General features: G+C 35.0%; 2 protein-coding genes across 3 annotated transcripts; both read right to left on the bottom strand.

Annotated features, from left to right (window-relative positions):
• Positions 1-7,094: 7,094 nt before the first annotated feature.
• Positions 7,095-8,745, bottom strand: LOC18437915 (alpha 1,4-glycosyltransferase family protein). The gene has a single exon (XM_006848113.4). It carries the CDS (start codon positions 8,507-8,509, stop codon positions 7,220-7,222), a length of 1,290 nt encoding a protein of 429 aa, XP_006848176.4. The 5' UTR covers positions 8,510-8,745; the 3' UTR covers positions 7,095-7,219.
• A 4,357-nt stretch (positions 8,746-13,102) lies between these two features.
• Positions 13,103-19,029, bottom strand: LOC18437916 (receptor kinase-like protein Xa21). 2 transcript variants are annotated; one of them, XM_020669385.2, is made up of 3 exons: positions 17,156-19,029; positions 14,534-16,144; positions 13,103-13,643 (listed from the first exon to the last, which is right to left on the bottom strand). In XM_020669385.2, the coding sequence occupies exons 1-3, from the start codon at positions 17,466-17,468 to the stop codon at positions 13,270-13,272; spliced, it is 2,298 nt and encodes a 765-aa protein (XP_020525044.2). In that variant the 5' UTR covers positions 17,469-19,029; the 3' UTR covers positions 13,103-13,269. The 2 variants fall into 2 exon arrangements, with proteins under 2 accessions (XP_020525044.2, XP_020525043.2); XM_020669384.2 differs by having other exon boundaries at positions 14,534-19,029.
• Positions 19,030-19,419: the final 390 nt, after the last annotated feature.

Below are 19,419 nucleotides of genomic sequence, written 5' to 3'. Positions count from 1 at the left end.
GTACGTATTGTTAAATGTATTGTTAAGTGGGAGGATTTTTTGGAATAGATTAGGAATAATCTTTTATGTAGGATTTGGGACATGATAAATATCACGTGAGAATGAGGGAGCTATTTTGGGGAGGCTGGTAACATGATGAAGAAAATAAGGAGACAGTGTGTGAGGGATATAGGGAAGAGATTTATGTGGAAGTGGAGGGAGAGAAATAAGGGAAAGTTGTAAGTGACTTTTAGAGAGATAAGAGAGTTTTTTTTTTTATGGGTTTTTTTATTTCTTATTTTAGTCTATTTAAAGAGAGATATCCCTTCTTTTGTAAAGAATAAAAAATGAGAATTGAGTAAATTTCGTCTTGTGAAAAGATATCCCTTCTTTTGTAAAGAATAAAAAATGAGAATTGAGTAAATTTCGTCTTGTGAAAAGATCATATTTTGGGATGGATTCTCTCTCAGGTTTTGAGATATGGTATATTCTTCGAGAGATTGTATATTCTCTTAACTTATGATGCTGTCGAAACCGAAACCTACTCTTAAGCTTGAGGATATATTGCTGGATTATATGGGCGAACGGATTTAAGAGAGCTTGAACACATCCGTGGGGGGTATCCGACGAGAAATAAGTAAAACCAATCAGATGTTACAACGGTTGGAGAACAACCTTCATCGGGAAGAAGTTGCTTGCAGCCGAATCGATCTTACAGTAATACTCCCACAACAAACTCTTACACATCAAACTCTTACACCAGTACTCCCACAACAAACTCTTACACAAGTACTCCCACAACAAACTCTTACACCAGTACTCCCACAACAAACTCTTACACAAGTACTCGCACAACAAACTCAAGGTGTTGATCCCGACTGTAATAAAAAAATTGTAGACAAGATCCACATCCTATGCAACGTCTACGAGATGTATTTCATAAAATACAATCGGAGGAAGAAAAATATGAAGAGGTAGATCTCGGTGCAAAAGACAACGTTTTAGCCCAAACGTGGAAGAAATTTTGAAAACCAGTTGTGAAGAACTCAATAGTCATTGTGGTATTCCAGAGTTTGGTGTCTCAAACTTTCGCCACAAGTCGTGTTGAATATATTGTTTATTTATTGAAAAAAAGTTTCAAAGTCGCATAGCGGGACTGCATCACCAGCTTTTGAGAAGACTTTTAAAATATTTGAGTTATATAAGCTCATGTCGAGCTTCTCATCACCCTCTTTTGAGAGAACCTTTAAAAGATTTCAGTTCTATAAGCTCAGGTTGAACTTCTCATCCCCTTCTTTTGAGAAGACCTCTAAAAGATTTGAGTTATATATGCTCAGGTCGAGCTTTTCATCACATTCTTTTCAAAAGACCTCTAGAATATTTGAGTTTTATAAGCTCGAGGTCGAACTTCACCCAACAGGAGGATTTTGGGAAATAAATAAGAACTAATCTTGGAAATAGGAAATTTAATTAGATTTAGATAGAGACGGAGGCTCCTATAAATGAGAGAAAATAGGGAAAAGGAGATTGAGAGAAAATAAAGAGAGAGAGAGAGAGAGTGAGAGTTTTAGAGAGAGAAGAGAGTTTTATTTATTTTGGATTCTTTTTTTTTTTGTTTAGTTTTTCCCTAAAGTCTATTTAAAGGGAAGAGTCCATCGTGGTAAAGAGATCACGGAACGAGAATTGACCTTCAAAAAGATCTTTTTTGAAAAGATTTTTTTTTGGGTGGATTCCTTTCGGCCCTTGAGAGATGGTATATTCTCTCAATTTATCTTTTTTTTTTATTATTCCTATTTTATTTTCGCATGCCATACGAGGAATAAGTGCCCAAGTTTTTTCACTAACATTGCTGAAATATGAACCAACTTTTCTTTTTTCTTTTCTAAACAAAAGAATATTATGGCCTAGGTTCCATATCTTTTCTCACAGAGGCGGTAAAAATAAAATATACATAAGGGAAAATTTTGGAGACCAACTTGACCGCCTTGGGGACATTTACATCCAAATAAATTTGAATGAGGTTCTTGAGGCTTAGGCACTATGAAATCAAAATAAAGCCTAACCTCAAATCCTGGTTTGAAAGTACTTTGGGATACGGGTATTTCTACAGTGGCTCTAAAATCAATTTACAATACGGACAATAAAATTTGAAACTTAAAAAATCGTATAAATCTTGTGGATATGTGAATATTTATTTTTAAGGCAGAGTTTTGGAGTGCGGTTTATAATATAAGGTTGCAACTTTATATAAACTTATTCCTTGAATTATAGTGGCAAGCTTATCACCACCCATATTCAAGATGGATGGTAGAGATAAGTTGGTATTGGTATTCATCTCCCAGCAATTAGCGGTTGGTGCAATCCTGATGACAACAACTTTAGGAGAAACATCACAATCCCTTGAGGAGAGGGACCCATCACCTCTTTATCTAATTTATTTTTTGTGTAAAGGTAATTTTTGTTATTCAATGCAATAATTTTTTTCAAAAATAGCATTAATCAGTAACTACTATATTATGTAAGCGGTGTACTTATCATCTTCTTGTTGACTTTTTTAATTTCCAAAATAGTGTTATTATAATATTTTTATTAAAATACAATTGAATTTAAATAAGCGACAATAAATGTCTAGAGGATTAGAGCCTTTGCATCATCGGTGAATGTAAATAAAATAAGAAAAAAACTTTACTACTTTTGTTATAAGAAGATCACAATTGTCTTTAGTTGTCAGATGTGAAATATGACGGTTAAAATTCTACCATTATTCATTCTAAAAAGTCTTTTAAAAGTACAAAAAATAAAACACCTCTAACAACCCAAGCTGGCCAAGGATAATGGTGACCTTTGACCGTCAAAAGTCCAAAGATCAGGTGCACCGAACTTGTGAGCAATTTAGTCTAATCAAAATCAAATCAATTAGCAATCGAACCGGTTGGTTTAGATGTTGAAAAATACAAAAAATAAAAATAATAGATTAAAATATGAAATATATTAATAAAAAATTTATCAACTTTGTTAGCTAGTTAAATCGGTCAAAAATTAAACAATTAGATAGACCAAATCAATTAAGTTTGAACAACTTTCATTTAAAAAAAAAAAAATTATTAATTTTGACCATCTTTTAACAAAACGAAAATTTTACTTGAGACTTATCCATATCCAGCCAAAGCACTAATGATGCCGGGTAGTTCTCAAATCTGGATAACTAACTATCTCAAGGTTTGGACTGATACTGTACAATCCATGAAAACCTTTGGAATATATTATTTGTATATGATTGAGAATGATTAATTCCTATTTGACAATAAATAACACATTGAGATAAACATTCTTTGACAATAAAGAAAACCATTATCAGGTTCTGAATTGTCTACATACCGTCATTGTAAACAACGTGCTGTCTTCTTTGCCGGCTCTCCTCCCACCTTCTCTTTTAATGCTTGTTTATTGGCTCTTTCCCTCAGTTTCTCTCTCTTGAAAGAGCTCTTGAGTCTTGACCTCTGATTCTCTCTCTTGAAAGAGCTCTTGAGTCTTGACCTCTGATTCTCTCTCTTGTTTTGTACTCAGAGATTCCCCCTTCCCTCTCTGCTAAAAAGCACTTCCTCTGTCTCCTTCTCTAGCTGTTATGGAAGAGCTCTCTCTCTCTCTCTCTAACATAGCAAAATTCTCTCTCTCTCTCTTGTTCATTATTGGATCTCTTTCTCTATAAACAGAGCAAAATTTCCTGTGATTCTCTCTCTTGTTCATTGAAAGAGCTTGATAAGACTCTGTCTCCAAACTTTTATGATATTGGGTCTCTCTCTCCAAACTGTTATGATATTGGGTCTCTCTCTCTAACAGAGCAAAAATTTCTATGTTTCTCTCTCTTGTCCACTGATAGAACTTGATAAGACTCTGTCTCCAAACATTTTTGAAATTGGGTTCTTACCTTTAAGCTAAGAGACAGCTCAAAACATGTCAGAGATAACAGACGAAGATGGGAATATGGATTCAGAAGCACAGAAGAACATGATTAGGAGGATCATTCAGTATCAGAAGCTCTTGTATCTCTCATCCTCTGCTGCTTCTTCTTCTTCCTCCTCCTCCTCTCTCTCTGCTTCTGCTTCTTCCTCTCTCTCTTCCTCTTTCTCGTCATTGTCTCAGAGAAGATTGACTTTGCTGGAGCTGATGAAGGCCAGGAATGGCTCCCTCAAGAGACTGTTCAGCATGGAGCACACTTCTCTCTCTAAACACTTTAATGACTACAGTGGTTCACCTGTTATCAAGCCTCTGTATCTTTGGGAGAGTGACACAGATGAAAGCATTCCGGAACCAGCTCTGCCATGGCCAGCTGAAGAGAAATTCAGAGTAGAGAGTGTAGAGAGAGGGGAAGCCATAGATCGAGCTCAATATATATTGAAGGAAGAGGGTAGAGAGAGAAACGATGACACGAGTAAAGTCCCTGATTTTTCGAGGCCGAGATTCGGAAACCGGCGAACATTGACAAGGAAAAAATCATACAGGGCTCTACCACGGTTCAGTCGGTGGAGATGGAGAGGCTTTAGACTGAGGTTGAGGAGGCTCAGGATCTTCGTATGTGGAAGAATAATTTGATTGTATAAATTTTACAAAGAAATGATGATGTACAAAACAGAAATTGCTACAAAGAAATTAAGCTGTTAAATCGACACCATTAAAATGATAATCATCTAATGAAAAGAAAAGGAAAGAGGGAAAATTACTGACAAATCTCCTTTTAAGTTTTCTATGTTTTAATGATCTAAAATTTGAGCGGTTTGTACTTTGTACTTCTCATCATGCACCTATAAAACAATGTAAAAGAAATAATTCAATTAGAAAGAGTAATGATACTAGGAGACCCTCCGGTATCCATTGTATGTAGGACTTTAAAATCTATGTGTATAGGACCTCAAAGGATTGCCATTAAAGTCAGATATCCATGTGTGCAGGATTTCAAATGATCACCATTAAAACCAAGTCTTACACCAATGTGATAACTTTTCTAGAGATCTATGTCAAATTTAATGGTGATCATTTAAGACCCTCCCACACCAATATGTGATCTTATGATACCCTCCCACACCCATGTATTTAGAACCCCAACGATCACCATGAAATAGCCAAATCCCCTATAAGATTTAGGTTCTTTTGGTATTTTTATTTCTTTCAATTACATTTTCTTTTTCCTTTTTAAACATATACACTAGGGTGAGAGCAGTGTTTGCAAACTGCGAGCGGTTTGTATAGGGCCGAGGCTCTAAACTATCAAATTAGAACCCACCTTCAAATAGTATCGAGAAATATAGCTTCAATATTGAAATTTTTTGACTAGCCTTAAAATATATTTTCATCTTTAATTATAAAATTTAAAGCTTCAAAAATAGTGTAGATTAAGTAGATCTATCAAAACTTGAAAATCCTGAAAATCAACGGTCCAAAAATACATTACAAGATGTACTATTTTCAAAACTTGAAATCATTTTTTTTCTCATGTTTATGCATCTTGATGTCAAGATTATTAATTTGAGCATTAAAACAACCTCTTCTAGTGAAATTTTTGAGGTAGGCTCTAATTTGATTGTTTACAGCCTAGGCACTATATAAACTTTTCCCTTGCAAACTCGTCCGATTGAACTTAAGACCAGCTGGTGAGATTGAAATCGGGCACAAGCTGGTTCCGGTTTTGGGATCCGGCTAGGTATTTAAAAAAAAAAACTAAAAAAATAATTATATAAAATTTCAGAAAATAAGATATTTGTTTCTAATACATTTTTTAATGTTTTTTTATCATTTTTGACAAAGATTGGAAATTGTTTTGGCCATGAATACTTATTTTTATATTTTTTTCATTTTTTAAAAATTTCAAAAATATCCCTAAGCACAAATCAAAATTTTGAAAATCTATTTTTTCACTAATTTTTAACTTTGTTTGGATGTGCTTTGCTTAATCATACTTTTTATATTTTGTTTAGATTTTTTTTTTTTTATATATATTTTTTTGATCGGTCGAGACTTGCCCGATTAAACCAGTTGAAGTAACCGTTTTGGCAGTTACTCGGAAACGACCCTTGGCCAGTTCGATTTTTCGAATACTGGGTGGAAGAGTATGATACCCAAATTTTGAGCTTAATCTAGTGTATAGAAAAAAGAATTAAATTGAAATACATCATGAACGTTTAAAAAGTGGGAGGTTAGTGGAAGATATGAAGGAGTCTGTTTTGTAAATTTTAAAAATAAATTGTGATTTTTTCCATAAATTTTGCAAAAAATAAAAGGAACTCTCATAGTCATTATCCTCTAGAAATTCCATGTAATTTGATTGATAATAAGTCCCCAACTATCTTCTAAGAATTTCATGTTGAAATACCTTTTGTCTATAAAATTTGGGAATTATAGAGAGATAAAGCTTTTAAAATTTTGAATTTTCATTATCCTCCAATAAGTGTAGACTGTAAAAATAAAATAAAATTGCAGGATGTGGGGCTAAGGGGACAGGAAAGAAGAAATCACAGGAATTGCATTTTGAAGTTTGAACAACATTCTTCAATTGAGAGAGAGAGATGCAATTTCTTATGAAAAATTTAAGCTCCGTTATTGATGCAGTCATGGAATGACTTAATTTGGATTGTTTTATGTACTTTAATTAATGGTTATATTTTGAAAATTTTTAAGAATCATGTTAGTTTAGATTATTAAGGCTATTTTAATTATTTTTTTGTTTAGGGAGCATACAAAGATAATTATGTGGGCATGAAAGAGTTTTCTCCAACCAAAAGAGATTGATGATTGCATGGAATAACTTAATTTAGATTTTTTTATATGTATTTTAATTAAAAGTTATATTTTGAGGATTTTTAAGAATTATGTTAGTTTAGATTATTAGAGTTATTTTAATTATTTTTTTATTTAAGTAGTGCACAGGATAATTACGTGGGCATGAGAGAAAAAATAAGGATGAGAGAAACCAGGGAGGAGAGATTTTTTTTTGCTTTTTTTTTTTATCTATTTAAAAAGTGGTTTCCATTGGTCAGAAAATTAATAAATGAATTGAATAGAAATTGCTCTTGTAAAAAGATATTGTGAAAAGATTGTATTTGGGTGGATTCTGTTTGGTATATTCTGTCAACCTTTCTTTCTAATTTAATTGTTATTTTCCTCAAAAGAATTGCAGGGGGAATGCCCATTTTTACATAAAGAAATCTAGAGAGAGAAACCTGCCATTCCCTCTAATCTCACAGCTTCATGATGCATATACATGCTTACAAAAAATACAACATTTTGAGATAATATGCCCCAAAATGCTCCCCTTCTCAATTCTTAGCTTCCTACTCTCTCTGTTCCATAAATGAATTGCATAAGTCTCTTGTTGAAGTTGCCTCAATTTTGCAGAAACCCATTTCGAAAATCTTGGATTCTTCGGCCTCTGAAAAAACCCACCAATCTTAATCCAATCAACAGGGTAAAAGGCCATGGGAGGAAGAACAGTGAAGTTAAAACCAGGCCTGTCATGAACTCTCGAAGCCACTCTCGAAACCAAGTATGGACCATTGTGACCCCACCTGTTTCCATTAAAAGTTAGAGCGAATTCTCCAATGAATTCAAGGAGGAGAGGGTGGTTTTCGTCGAAAATCAACATGGCGTTGTTGAGCCGACTCCATTGCCCTGGCTCCAAGCTCATGGTCTGAGCTCCAATGGAGTTTCTAAGATTCGAGAATTTCTTCATGACTATAACATCTGTGTCTAAATAAATCCCCCCGAATTTGTAGAGAACCGAAAGCCTGAGCAAATTCGATAAGTTTTGAGCAAAAGGTATCTCTCCGGGATCAATTTTTCCTCCCTTCAAATCATCGAACCAGGTTTCAGCCGGTGTGTTTCGAAAGAGAAATGGTAGATCAGGTGTTACGGCGAGAACTCGAAAATCCATCTCTCTAAATGGTCTTAGAATCAGCTTTCCATGCCTGGAGTCCATGCTTTGAGAGACAATGAGTAAGCAAGCCTTGTCGTGGGCTTTGAACAAACTCTCTAGAGAGAGAAACTCTCTGTGACCAAAAGCTTTCGCAGGTGAAATCCATGTCATGAAAAACCGGAGCTCGCAACCGACGCCGAAGAACTTTCGAGCTCGAAGAGAGAACCTTTTCGATATGGGGCTATCTTGAATGATCTTAAACCTGAATTGGTTCTCTTTGAACCAAAGCATTCTCTCTTCTTGAGACACATTTAGAGGTGAGAGAAAATGGTCAGAGCCTTTGATAAGGGGAACATGGGTCTCCTTCTCTATAGAGAGAAGTATAGGAAAGTGAAGTCTCGGTTGCCGGACTGAACTTTCAGGCAATATATTCAAGCCAACTGGAAAATGGATGAGAGAGAAGTTGGAGAAAGCACTCAAAAAGAGTAGAAGGGAGAAGAAGGTGAGAAGAATAATGGTGAAGAGAGAGAATCTAAAGCTAGTGGGTTGCCGGAAATTGATCATTCTGGTTTTCTGGCTGGAAACTAATGATTTTCCGGGTAACTTTGGCGGGCATTCGGACATATTGAATGGGAGTTATTTGTATATCTGTTAGGCAAATTTCATGGCGGATAAATAGAGATAGTGACCAATTGTTAGATACAGCAGAAAATCTTAGATAATTAATGTTTTTTGTGCGTTTCGAGATGTTTGCGCGCATGTGGGAGCATACTATATAGGTACTTCTCAGGGAAAGAGCATTTCTAAGGACTCTTTCACAAAAATTTGTGATCCATTTTAAAGTAACCAGTTTAATATTTTAAACAATAAGATTGAATTTTGAGCTTCTAAAAACTTGAATATGGTCATCAAAAAATTATAAGATCTTTTTCAATATTAGGTATGTTATATTTTAAGAAAATTATTTCATGCGGGCCGAACAACATTTCTATCGTATGCCGTTTAAAAAGTGTAAAGCATCCATCTTAAAGATGGATGCAAGTAGGTGTTTCATCTAAAACAATGGAAATATATTTTTACTAGAATTATTATTTTTAAGTTTTTAAATTTATTCATTTTTTCATATTCATGATCTCCATATTAGAGATTACACGTCTTTAAAAAGTAAGTCTTAAAATCTATTCAAAAATTAGATTTATTAAGAGACCCATATTTCTATTTATGTGAGCTTGGCCGCAGAGAAATCGGGTCCTATATTTTAAGCAGATATAAAGTGATTTTCCTTCTTTTCTTTCTTTTTCTTGGGATTTGGTCTTTTAATTTGAATTGATTTGTTGAGGAGGTTACATAGCCAAAAACTTGAGGGCCTAAAATTAATTTTAAGTAATATTTTTATGTGGTGTACGAATGGCTAATATGTTCATGTGGGAATACGTAATTTTTTGACTGGATTCTTTTATTTAATATATTTCTTAGCTATTTTTTTCTCGATTTATCCGCGTCTTTATTCAAAGGTTGACGTAGCCTAAAATGAGTTTCTAGCCGCCATGTTTTGGACTTGGGAAGAGAAGAACATTTCTTTGTCAAAAAAATCAGCAAAACTAATGGTAAGAACATATGTGCTCCCGCGTGAGCACATTCCACATTTGGTCCCTCGGGTAAAACTAGTGCTTTAAAACGGGATGAAGTTTCTATAAAAATAAAATAAAGCCACATTTCAATTTCTCATCCGGAAATCACTTTTCGGTATAAAAAATCTTCATGTGGCTCTAAAATCATTTTCCAACACGACAATAAAATTTAAAGCTCAAAAACTAGTACAGATCCAATAAATACTTATCTTCAGGGCAAAATGGACGGTCTAGATAATGTTTTATAATATACACTATTTTTAGAGTTTGAAATCATAATTTTTTTTCACAATCATAATGTTGAAGTCGAGATGATCGATTTAAAGGTTTTCAAATGCTTGAATTGCAATTTACAATGAGTTATGAGGTGAGGCTTTACTTAACCATTTTCTTTTAAAACGTGGATTGGTGGGGTGGTAGATCGTCCACCTTACATATCAATCAATCTTGAATTGGCGATGTACATCGGGCCTAATCAGGGATCTAAAAAATATTAGATAAGTATAAAAGGAAGGGAAAAATAATAAAATAATATATATATATATATATGAAAGAGACTGTTTTAGAGGGGGATCCGATACATTTATCTTTCTAAACCAGTTCTGGGCCCAACCAATTTATTATCATCGAAGTTCTTTTTCAACTAATTGGGATCAACTACATGAATACTAGTCCACCAGTCAGCTCTATTAAGAGTTATATACTCGGTTCGGAACCAATTAATTTCCTATCCAAATTAGTTATTTTCGATCTAGATCGACGGGTACTAAAATACTAAGCATGACCTTGTGAAGGAGGTTTTTAGGAGCTCAAAATTTTGGGATTAACCTCCAAAACTTAACGATGAACTTACATAAAAAAAAGTAAACAAATTTTGTGCGTGCAGGGAAAAGATCATAAAAAAGATTTGTATTGTAAGATTTAACGGTGACCATCCTAAAAATTTAAAACAGTCAAATCTAAGTTTTTAATAACATATTCCTTTAAATTCTCTTTAGTAATTATCAAGTAAATTACACAAATTTTAAGCAGAAAATATTCCCCTCACTAGGTCTTTTACTGCAGGAGTAAATGAATAGCATACTCCCATGGTTGCGTGTTTTTCTTTTTTGAAATGTAGTTGCGTGTTAATATTAGCAAACACAATAAAATACTTAGCGGAAGATTGGCACGCATCAAGCGAATGGAATGGACAAAAGTGAGGCACCAAAATTCCAAATTTCACACAGGAAAAGTATACAATGAGAACATTGTTTGACAAAATAATGCTCTTTGGATTCGCCATTAAGTCTAAGACTAAGTATGCTTCTAGTCTATATATATATATATATATATATATATATATATATATAGGAAAACTCTTTACAACGTCTATAGACGAAAATGAATAGTGATTTTACCTGTTTTCATCACCATCCAAACTTCATCGCACGGTCACATTTATCCGGTAGTGTAGTGTTTCAATTTTTATTTTTTTCTACAAATCCAAATTACTTAAAATTAAAGCGTGTATACATCTTAGTAAGGCACACCTAATAAAAATATAAAAAAAATAATTTACAAAATATAAATGAACCAAAATACCCCTAAAAATTTATAAGGGTATTTTGGTTAATTTATATTTTGTGAATTATTTTTTTCATATTTTTATTAGGTGGGCCTCACTAAGATGTATGCATATTCCAAATTTCAGATAATTCTGATTAGTAAAAAAAAATAAAAATTGAAACACTACCAGACAAACTGTGACCGTGCGATGAAGTTAAATGGTGATGAGAGAAAACAAAATCATTGTTCATTTCGCCCCATAAACATTTTATAGTATCTTCCATATATATATATATACTCACAAATTACCTCTTTCCCATTTATTAAAATTGGAATATGCCCTAAACCTCTGTCTCTCTAATTTTTTGAGTAAATAGCAAAATCTCTCAAAGACAACTCTAGATTACTAAGGTATCCGTTCTTTGTTAAAAATATAATATGAAGCAAAATACCCCTCTCTCTCTCCTCACAAATTACCTCTTTCCCGTCTACTAAATTTGGAATTGAAAAATGGTTTGATAAGGCTGCAATCATGTCAAAGTAAGTAAACCTTAAGAGATGGCTCTATGCAAATCACACCCTTCGGATTTGTGTTATTTTGTAGATTGAAAACCATTAAAGAAGACATTAATTTCCTTGCCCTAAAGGGGTATTTCAAATCCACAACAAACAGTACATGTTCAAAGAACAGAAAATTGAAATAATATCAATCATTATTTATTGATATTTTTTCTATTGTTTCTAATTTCGGGCCTAGATTATGCTGAAGTGGACATTAGTTATTCAGCAATGGAGAATTGCGTATTAATAGAAGCAAAAGTGTCTGTTGACTCATGCATCCCCCTTGGTTTTGGGATTTAGGATTCAAAATGTATCCATAAGTACAGTTAATCTGTTTTTAGCTCGAGGTCCCTAATTTTGAAACTCTAAAATAGTGCAGATCTCATGATCTTTCGAGAATTAAAATAAAGTCTAAAAAATTTGCAAAATAGACAATTCAGAAACCTCGATATTCATTTTCCTATCGTATTTAATCGAAATAATAGGCCTATAAAAATTGGATTCAAAATCTATATCCAAAATGGATTTCAGGAGGGTAAATTCCCTGTAAAAGGTGAATCCCAAACCCTACCAAACCCATGACAGCATATATAAACTGCTGGTGTGGGGATTAAAATGGGTATAAAAGGAAAATGAGAATATCAGCAGTTTTTCTCAAATTTTAGAGGACTCAAAGTGTCCACATATTAGAAAGGTTTGCTTTTGCCCACTCTCAAGGCCACTTTTACCCTAATTAGCTAGTTTGCTTTTTGTCCATTCTCAAGTTTAGTTTTACATCAAAAGACTAATCCTCCACTAGGAGCAAAATCTACACTTAATGCCTTAGGCAAAAACTTACCTAGAACAAAGTTTTTGACCCCAAATTGTGGGGAAGTCATCAACATACTCTAGTCACTAACTACAACAACAAATAAACCAAAAGTCGGAATCTCACTTGGAGGAAAAATCTACTCCTCAAATTATTGATCTGGTGATTCTTAAGTGGATCCAAAAATTTCAGTTCTAATAAATTCCTCAAAGTAAGTTTTTTGCGTAAGGGAGTAAGTTTACATTATGCACGCACATGTATATGTTGTGTGTGCCCTTCTCTTAAACGAGATTAACTCCCATACAGTTTATTATTTGGCTAAGTTACTCGGGGAGGTTTTGTGCGATCCATGTGTTGCATTTATAAAAGGTTAGCACTGCTAGATTGACGATGTGCATCGCGTGGCTGCAGAAGGAAATAAAGATCATAAAGATAACATGAATTGGGCTTGGATTAAGACAGTAGCAGCTGGGTTTACATAGCGCTACATCTCGAGATCCATTCCTATGTAACCTTGTCAAAAAAAAGAAAGAAGATTATAAAGATATCAATACCACTGGCAACGTGTTTAGGACCTGAAACACCTCTTAAACCACTAGAAATCTATTTTTGCCTCGTATCTATGAATTTGAATTCCAAATATAATATCAATTGGTAAGTGGAATGATGTTTTCATGGCCAAGGAGAATCTTCCATTCCATTAATCTAATTTGTTTTTTCTCTCTTTTTTGTGAAGATTTAGAAACAGAGATAACATAAAAAAAACAATTTTCTCCATCTCATACTATCTTTTATAAGTTATATTATGAAACCTCATGACTTCAAACAAGACCCTTTCAAATGTCCCCCATGACTTTAACCTTCCTCAATTCTTTCACCACTTCTCTCATATTCATTCTCTCTTTAGAATTTTCTTTGGCACACATCAAGCCAATTCTAATCAATGAAACCAAGCTTTGCTCCCATTTTCTTTTCTTTGACATGGTCCTGCCATCTCCTGTGCTTTTTCTGCCACCCACCTCTTCCACTAGTCTTGAGTCAATAATCTCCATTATTTGATCAGGAAATTTGAGACTAACAAAGTTGGGTAGGTTCAAACCATCAGTAAACATGTTGTCTGTTGGTCTCTTCCCTGTGAAAATTTCAAGTAACAAAATTCCATAACTGTAAACATCTCCAGCTGTTGATACCTCTCCCCCTAGTCCATACTCTGCATTCATTATAGTCCACAGGTTAGCATTGGAAAACACCTATACACCGCACGGAGATGCATACATATATGGATAAATATACAGTTTTATCTGCTAAAGTGCATAGCAAAAGAGTCCTTTCGGTGAAATTTCGCAAAACAAAAATATCTTTGGATCGATAGATGAACATAAAAAGAAAGAAATCGATTTTGTGTCCTTGAAGGCAAAGAACCACCCTCCATCAGATGGATGGACTGCGTTCACTGAAAATGGTGGAATCATTTTGGATCCTTTTTTTGTGCAATTCATTTTTTTTTTTTTGTTGCTTGAGCGAAATAAACATATGTTCAAAATTTGGGTTTCCAACAACTCCTTTTGGCTCTAACAAGCATATATTGGCTTAAACATGTTATTGTGTCTGTTAACCATTATCATGTACTTATGCCAGCTACATGAGTATGGAATATGGTACACCATAGGCCTTCCGGCATCCATTCCAGAAGAATAGATGCTGGAGACCAACCATAGCTCATGGCAGTTTTTGCTTAAGTACGACTAATCTCGAACATCAATTACCGCATAAACAAACTTTGGATGTTCTCATGGCGTGTTATGTATCAATCACCACTGGTGCATTGTAGTTCTTTTACTAGGTGGTATATACTTTCCAAGGAAAAGTGTACTACAATCCTCATGATCATTGGAGATCAATAGTAATGATGATCATCACCATTCAATCATAGGTTCTGAAGAGCGGGACCCACCATTTTGAATCATGTTATCTTTTGTGGTTCCTAGTCTATCTACGTCACCGCCCACGCATTGATGGACGGTAATCACCCTTATGACTATCGGGAATCCATAGTCATGAGGATTATATATAGTTTATTGCCATTTTTTAAATAAGTACCTGGAGGGATGTAACCAACTGATCCTTTAAGCCCAAGAGTGCTGGTCCGTAGATCTGGAGCAGGTAAGAATCTTGATAGTCCAAAATCTGCAACATGTGCATTCATGGAATCATCCAAGAGCACATTGCTTGGCTTCAAATCACAGTGGATTATCGGGTTTTGGCAATCATTGTGCAGATAATCCATGGCTGAAGCCACGTCCATCACTATGTTGAGCCTCTGATTAAGGCTCAAGCTCTGGTTCAAAATGTTCTCTTGAATCCTCTCTCTACAACCCATGAACGAATTGGATGCGTTCCTTTGAATTCTCTCTTTAGAACTCATTGGAGAGGGATCAGAAATGCACTTATAATTCATCTCACTGATAACCATTAACTGATTTGAGGTGTGCTCATGAATTCTCTCACTGGAATTCACTGAGGGATTGCAGGTTCGAATTCCCTCACTAGAACTCATTGAGTTGTTGCAGCTCATCAATTGACTTCTCTCACTAGAACCCTCGAATGGGTGGAGCCAATTTTCGAGGCTCCCGTTCGACATCAATTCAAACACGAGAGCTTTGAACTCATTGCTTCTGAAATCGATGCTCGAGCACGAGGTGATTATCTTCACCAGGTTCCTGTGCCTGACATTTCTCAGAGTTTCACACTCCACAATAAAGCTCTTGAAAGCTCCATGCCTCCGTAAATTTAGGACCTTGACTGCAACTTTTAGTCCATCATTTAGGATCCCCTCATATACTGAACCAAAATTGCCGATACCCATTAATCTCGATTCACTGAAAGCATCAGTTGCAGTGTAGAGCTCTTCATATGAGATCTTTCTCTGATAGTCCTCCTCCATTAAATCTGGCTCTGAGGAAACCTTGCTCGATTCCTTTCTCACGAACAAATAAACCGTCACAAATATGATAACTGCAACAACTGGAGAGCAAATAATGAGGATCGATTCAGTGAGGCCTACCCTTTTCTCATCATTTTTAGGGGCTCTTGACCCTGAGCATAGAGGCAAGTTCTCTCTCTCTCTAACAACACAGAGCCTGGAATTTCCTAAGAATGATGTTGAATTAAGATTCTTGAAAGACCCACCTTCCGGAATTTCTCCTTCGAGATTGTTGTAAGAGAGATTCAAGCTACGAAGGAACTGAAGCTCTTGCAGAGGCTCTGGGATTCTCCCTGATAGATGGTTCGAAGAGAGATCGAGCTCAGTTAAACCAGTCAATTTTGTCATAGAATCAGGAATCGGGCCTTCAAATGAGTTCCCATGCAAATCCAGAGATTGCAGGCCTACACAATTTCCAATTGTATCGGGAATTCGGCCCGATATCCGATTTCTCGAGAGATCGATAGCTTGAACCATGTTAAGATTCCCAAATTGCAGAGGCAAGATTCCACTTAGAGAATTTGAAGATAAGTTTAAGGCTTCTGCCAGGCTAGAGAGACTGAAAATTTCTTCTGGGATGGTTCCATTGAGCTCATTTGCAGAGAGGCTAAGGATCATGATATTTCGGTATCTTCCGAGATTCTTTGGAATTCTTCCTGATAGCCTATTGTTACTCAAATCAAGCTTGGTTAAGCCAGTGATCTCCCCAATTGAACATGGGATTTCTCCTGAAAATTGGTTCTTATTCAAAAACAATATCTGCAAATTCTTTAGACTACCAATACTAGTTGGAATAGTTCCAGATAATAGATTTGAGCTTAAATCGAGAGATTTGAGATTTATGAGCTTGTCTAAGTCAGTTGGAAGAGAACCTGATATATGGTTATCTCCCATAAGAAACTGTGAGAGTTGGGTAGAGAGAGAAGAAACAGAACCAGGCAAAATACCAGTCAACCTATTCGAAAACACCGATAATATCTCTAGTTTGGTGCAATTAGAGAGAGAATCAATAAAGCTCAAGCCTTTTTCCTCTGAACTAGAGAACCCATTTCTCTCTAGATTCAAACGAGTAAGATTCGGCCAATTCCCGAACATTAATGGCAGAGGCCCAACAAGATTGTTAGCTGATAAGTCCAGGACCCTGAAACCAGTAGCATTTGTCAAAGAAACTGGAAAAACCCCATGAAATCGGTTCCCACCAAAGAGAAGCTCTTGTAGATTGGGGAGCTTGAAGCCCATGTCATGAGGCAAGCTCCCCTGAATCTTATTGTTAGTGAGCGAAAAGTAGAGGAGAGATGATATATTGTAGAGAGAAGGAGGAACGGTTCCTGTAAGATTATTTCCACAGAGCTGTAACTTCCATAGCTTCTTGAGCTTGCCCAAGCTCTCTGGTATGGTTCCATAGAACCTGTTTCTAGAAAGAGAGAGGAATGTGAGAGAAGTGAGGTTGCCTAATGAAGGTGGGATGTTTCCTGTTAACCTGTTATTATAAATGCTTAAGAATTCAAGGTCTTTTAACTGATCAAATTCACTTGGAAAGCTTCCTCTAAATTGGTTTTCATGGAGATTCAATACTCTGAGCTTAGAACACTTGGTAATACTGGCTGGAATATTTCCACTGAGTGAATTGAAACTAAGGTTCAGTGTTTGCAATTCAAATAGAGAACCAATCTCTAGAGGGAGAGAACCTTGAAGGTTGTTTTCTTGAAGAAAGAGAGTCTCAAGAGAAGAGAGGTTACCTATTTGTGGTGTAATGGTGCCTTGCAAGCTCAAGTCATGGAGGTCTAGAGCTCGAACTCTCTGTGTAATGGGGTCACATAGAACTCCTTTCCAGTTGCAGAGAGAGATGGTGTGGTTCCATGAGTCCAAAGCTCTGTTGGGGTCTTGGGTTATGTGGGTTTTGAAGGAGAAAAGAGCTTGTTGGTCTGTTGAGTTTAGAGAGAGAGAGGGTGTGGAATGTGAAATGGTGAAGGTGAAGAGGTTTATGAGGAGGAGAGAGAACACAAGCATGGCTGATGCCTGGTTCATGGTAAAAAATTGAAAGAAGGCCATGAGATTGCAACTGATAGCATATTTGAACTATATATTATACGTTGGTATGTTGGTGTAGAGAGAGAGGGATGTTTTTTAGAGAGAGAAAGAGGGGGGTGATTTTTTAGAGAGAGAAAGAGGGGTGTGCTTTTTTAGAGAGAGAAAGGGACGTATGAGACGCAACCGCCTACTCACATGGCTTTGAAATAGACCGTTGAATATTCAGGGTTAGGTAGGCGCTTTCTTCTTTAATTTCGGCATAAAAATCCACAAAATATATCCTCATCACTGGCAAGAATGACCAAACACCATCTATAGAGAGAGTTTTTTGAAGCGTTATAGAGAGAGAGAAAGAGTTGCAACAAGGATAACTGGCCACAAAACAAAGAATGATTTTAGTGTTTTAGAGAGAGTGGAACTGGGATGATTGGCCACAATGCAAAGACTGGTTTTGGAGAGAAAATGGACATGTTTACCATAAAATGTTAGCAACTGGTCTAACAGGAAGAATCATCCTTGTATTTATTTTAGAGAGAGAGAACCATGGTAAAAAAGAGTCCATTTGAAACACCAATTTTCCAAAAATATTCAATTTATTCAAAAAAATGTTTCAAAAAGACAATCTTTCAAATACGTTCAAATGCATTTCATCAACTTCATCATCATCCGCCTTGTTTATTTTCTTACTACTTCTATCGAAAAATTTTGAAGCTTTTTTTTTACCTTTTTGGCACCTTCCACGTAAACTAAATCACACTTCTTATAAATTGTTGTATAATGCCTGCAATGCAAATGGTCAAGCCATACAGATCTACTTTCTCTTATCTTATCCCTTATTCAAGTTATTCATATATTCGATCTCCATGTTAGATATTACATGTCATTAAAAATTAAATATTAAAATCTATCTAAAAAATCGATTTATTAAGAGGCCCCAATTTCTACATATGCAGGCTTGGCCGCATAAAAACCGGATCCTTTAATTATTAATATAAGTACTTTTTTTCATATTCATAATCTTATATATTCTCTAAAAATTAGCATCAAATTATATTTTAAAAATGCATTCATTGCTAAGCCCACATTTCTGATTGTATAGAAACCGTATCCTTTATGAATTGCTAGAGTTGTAACATGATTATTTGTCAAGAAAGCAAATATGATTTTCGAGAGAGAAAATATGTATGTTTCTCATAAAAGCAATAAGGAAAGCTTTCTATGTTCTCCTTACAGCATAGAAGTTCTATCATCCAGCCGTTCATTTTTTATCAAGAGTGCCACTCACCATTTGATCTTAGATCCGACATCTCAAAGTATTATATTTTTAGTTTTTTTCACACAATTTTTCTAAATATGAAATTTAGTACGTGCCATTTTTTCATTGGGACACACCTATAAAAAATATCAACAATAATGTTTTTATAAAAACTAATGACCAAAATACCTCTTGAATCTTTCAAGGGCATTTTGGTTATTTCATTCTACTGAAAATATTTTTTTTATATTTTTCGCTAGTGTGAGTTTAATGGAAGAATGGATGTCTAAAATTTGGTGTCAAAATAGTTTATAAAAAAAATTAAAAATAAAATAGTGTAGAGACATGACATTGTGATTGAGTCAATCTTAGCCCTCTATTAAAAAATAGACGGTTAGATAAGGGGAGAATGGAACTTATATGTTGTAGAAAAAACATAGAAAACTTTACCAAAACAATATACTAATAGAGAGAGTTATCCTCATTTTTCAAAGTTCTAAAGAATTATTTGTATATTTTTCAAAATTCAAGTATGCTATCGTCATTTTTCAAAGTTCTAAAGAATCGTGCGTATAATTTTTCAAAGTTCAAGTATGCACGAAAGATTTGGGGAGAGCAGGTTAGGTGAATTGAAGAGTGAGAAAGCATTGCATCATGCCTATGCGATTGCGATTGCGATTGCAGTGAAAAATAGAGAAGAGAGGAAGCATTGCATCA

Source organism: Amborella trichopoda, chromosome 8, assembly GCF_054954075.1.
Source record: "Amborella trichopoda isolate Santa Cruz 75 chromosome 8, AtrichopodaSantaCruz75HAP2 v2.0, whole genome shotgun sequence".
NCBI lineage: Eukaryota > Viridiplantae > Streptophyta > Magnoliopsida > Amborellales > Amborellaceae > Amborella > Amborella trichopoda.
The sequence above is the reverse complement of the archived record's forward strand: the minus strand, read 5'-3'. Positions and strand labels throughout refer to the sequence as shown.

Coding starts and splice junctions, on each gene's coding strand:
- LOC18437915 (XM_006848113.4), bottom strand. CDS start 8,509: ATGTCCGAATGCCCGCCAAAGTTACCCGGAAAATCATTAGTTTCCAGC.
- LOC18437916 (XM_020669384.2), bottom strand. CDS start 17,468: ATGGCCTTCTTTCAATTTTTTACCATGAACCAGGCATCAGCCATGCTT. Junction 13,644..14,533: donor AGTTGGTTACATCCCTCCAG/GTACTTATTTAA, acceptor TAATGAATGCAG/AGTATGGACTAGGGGGAGAG.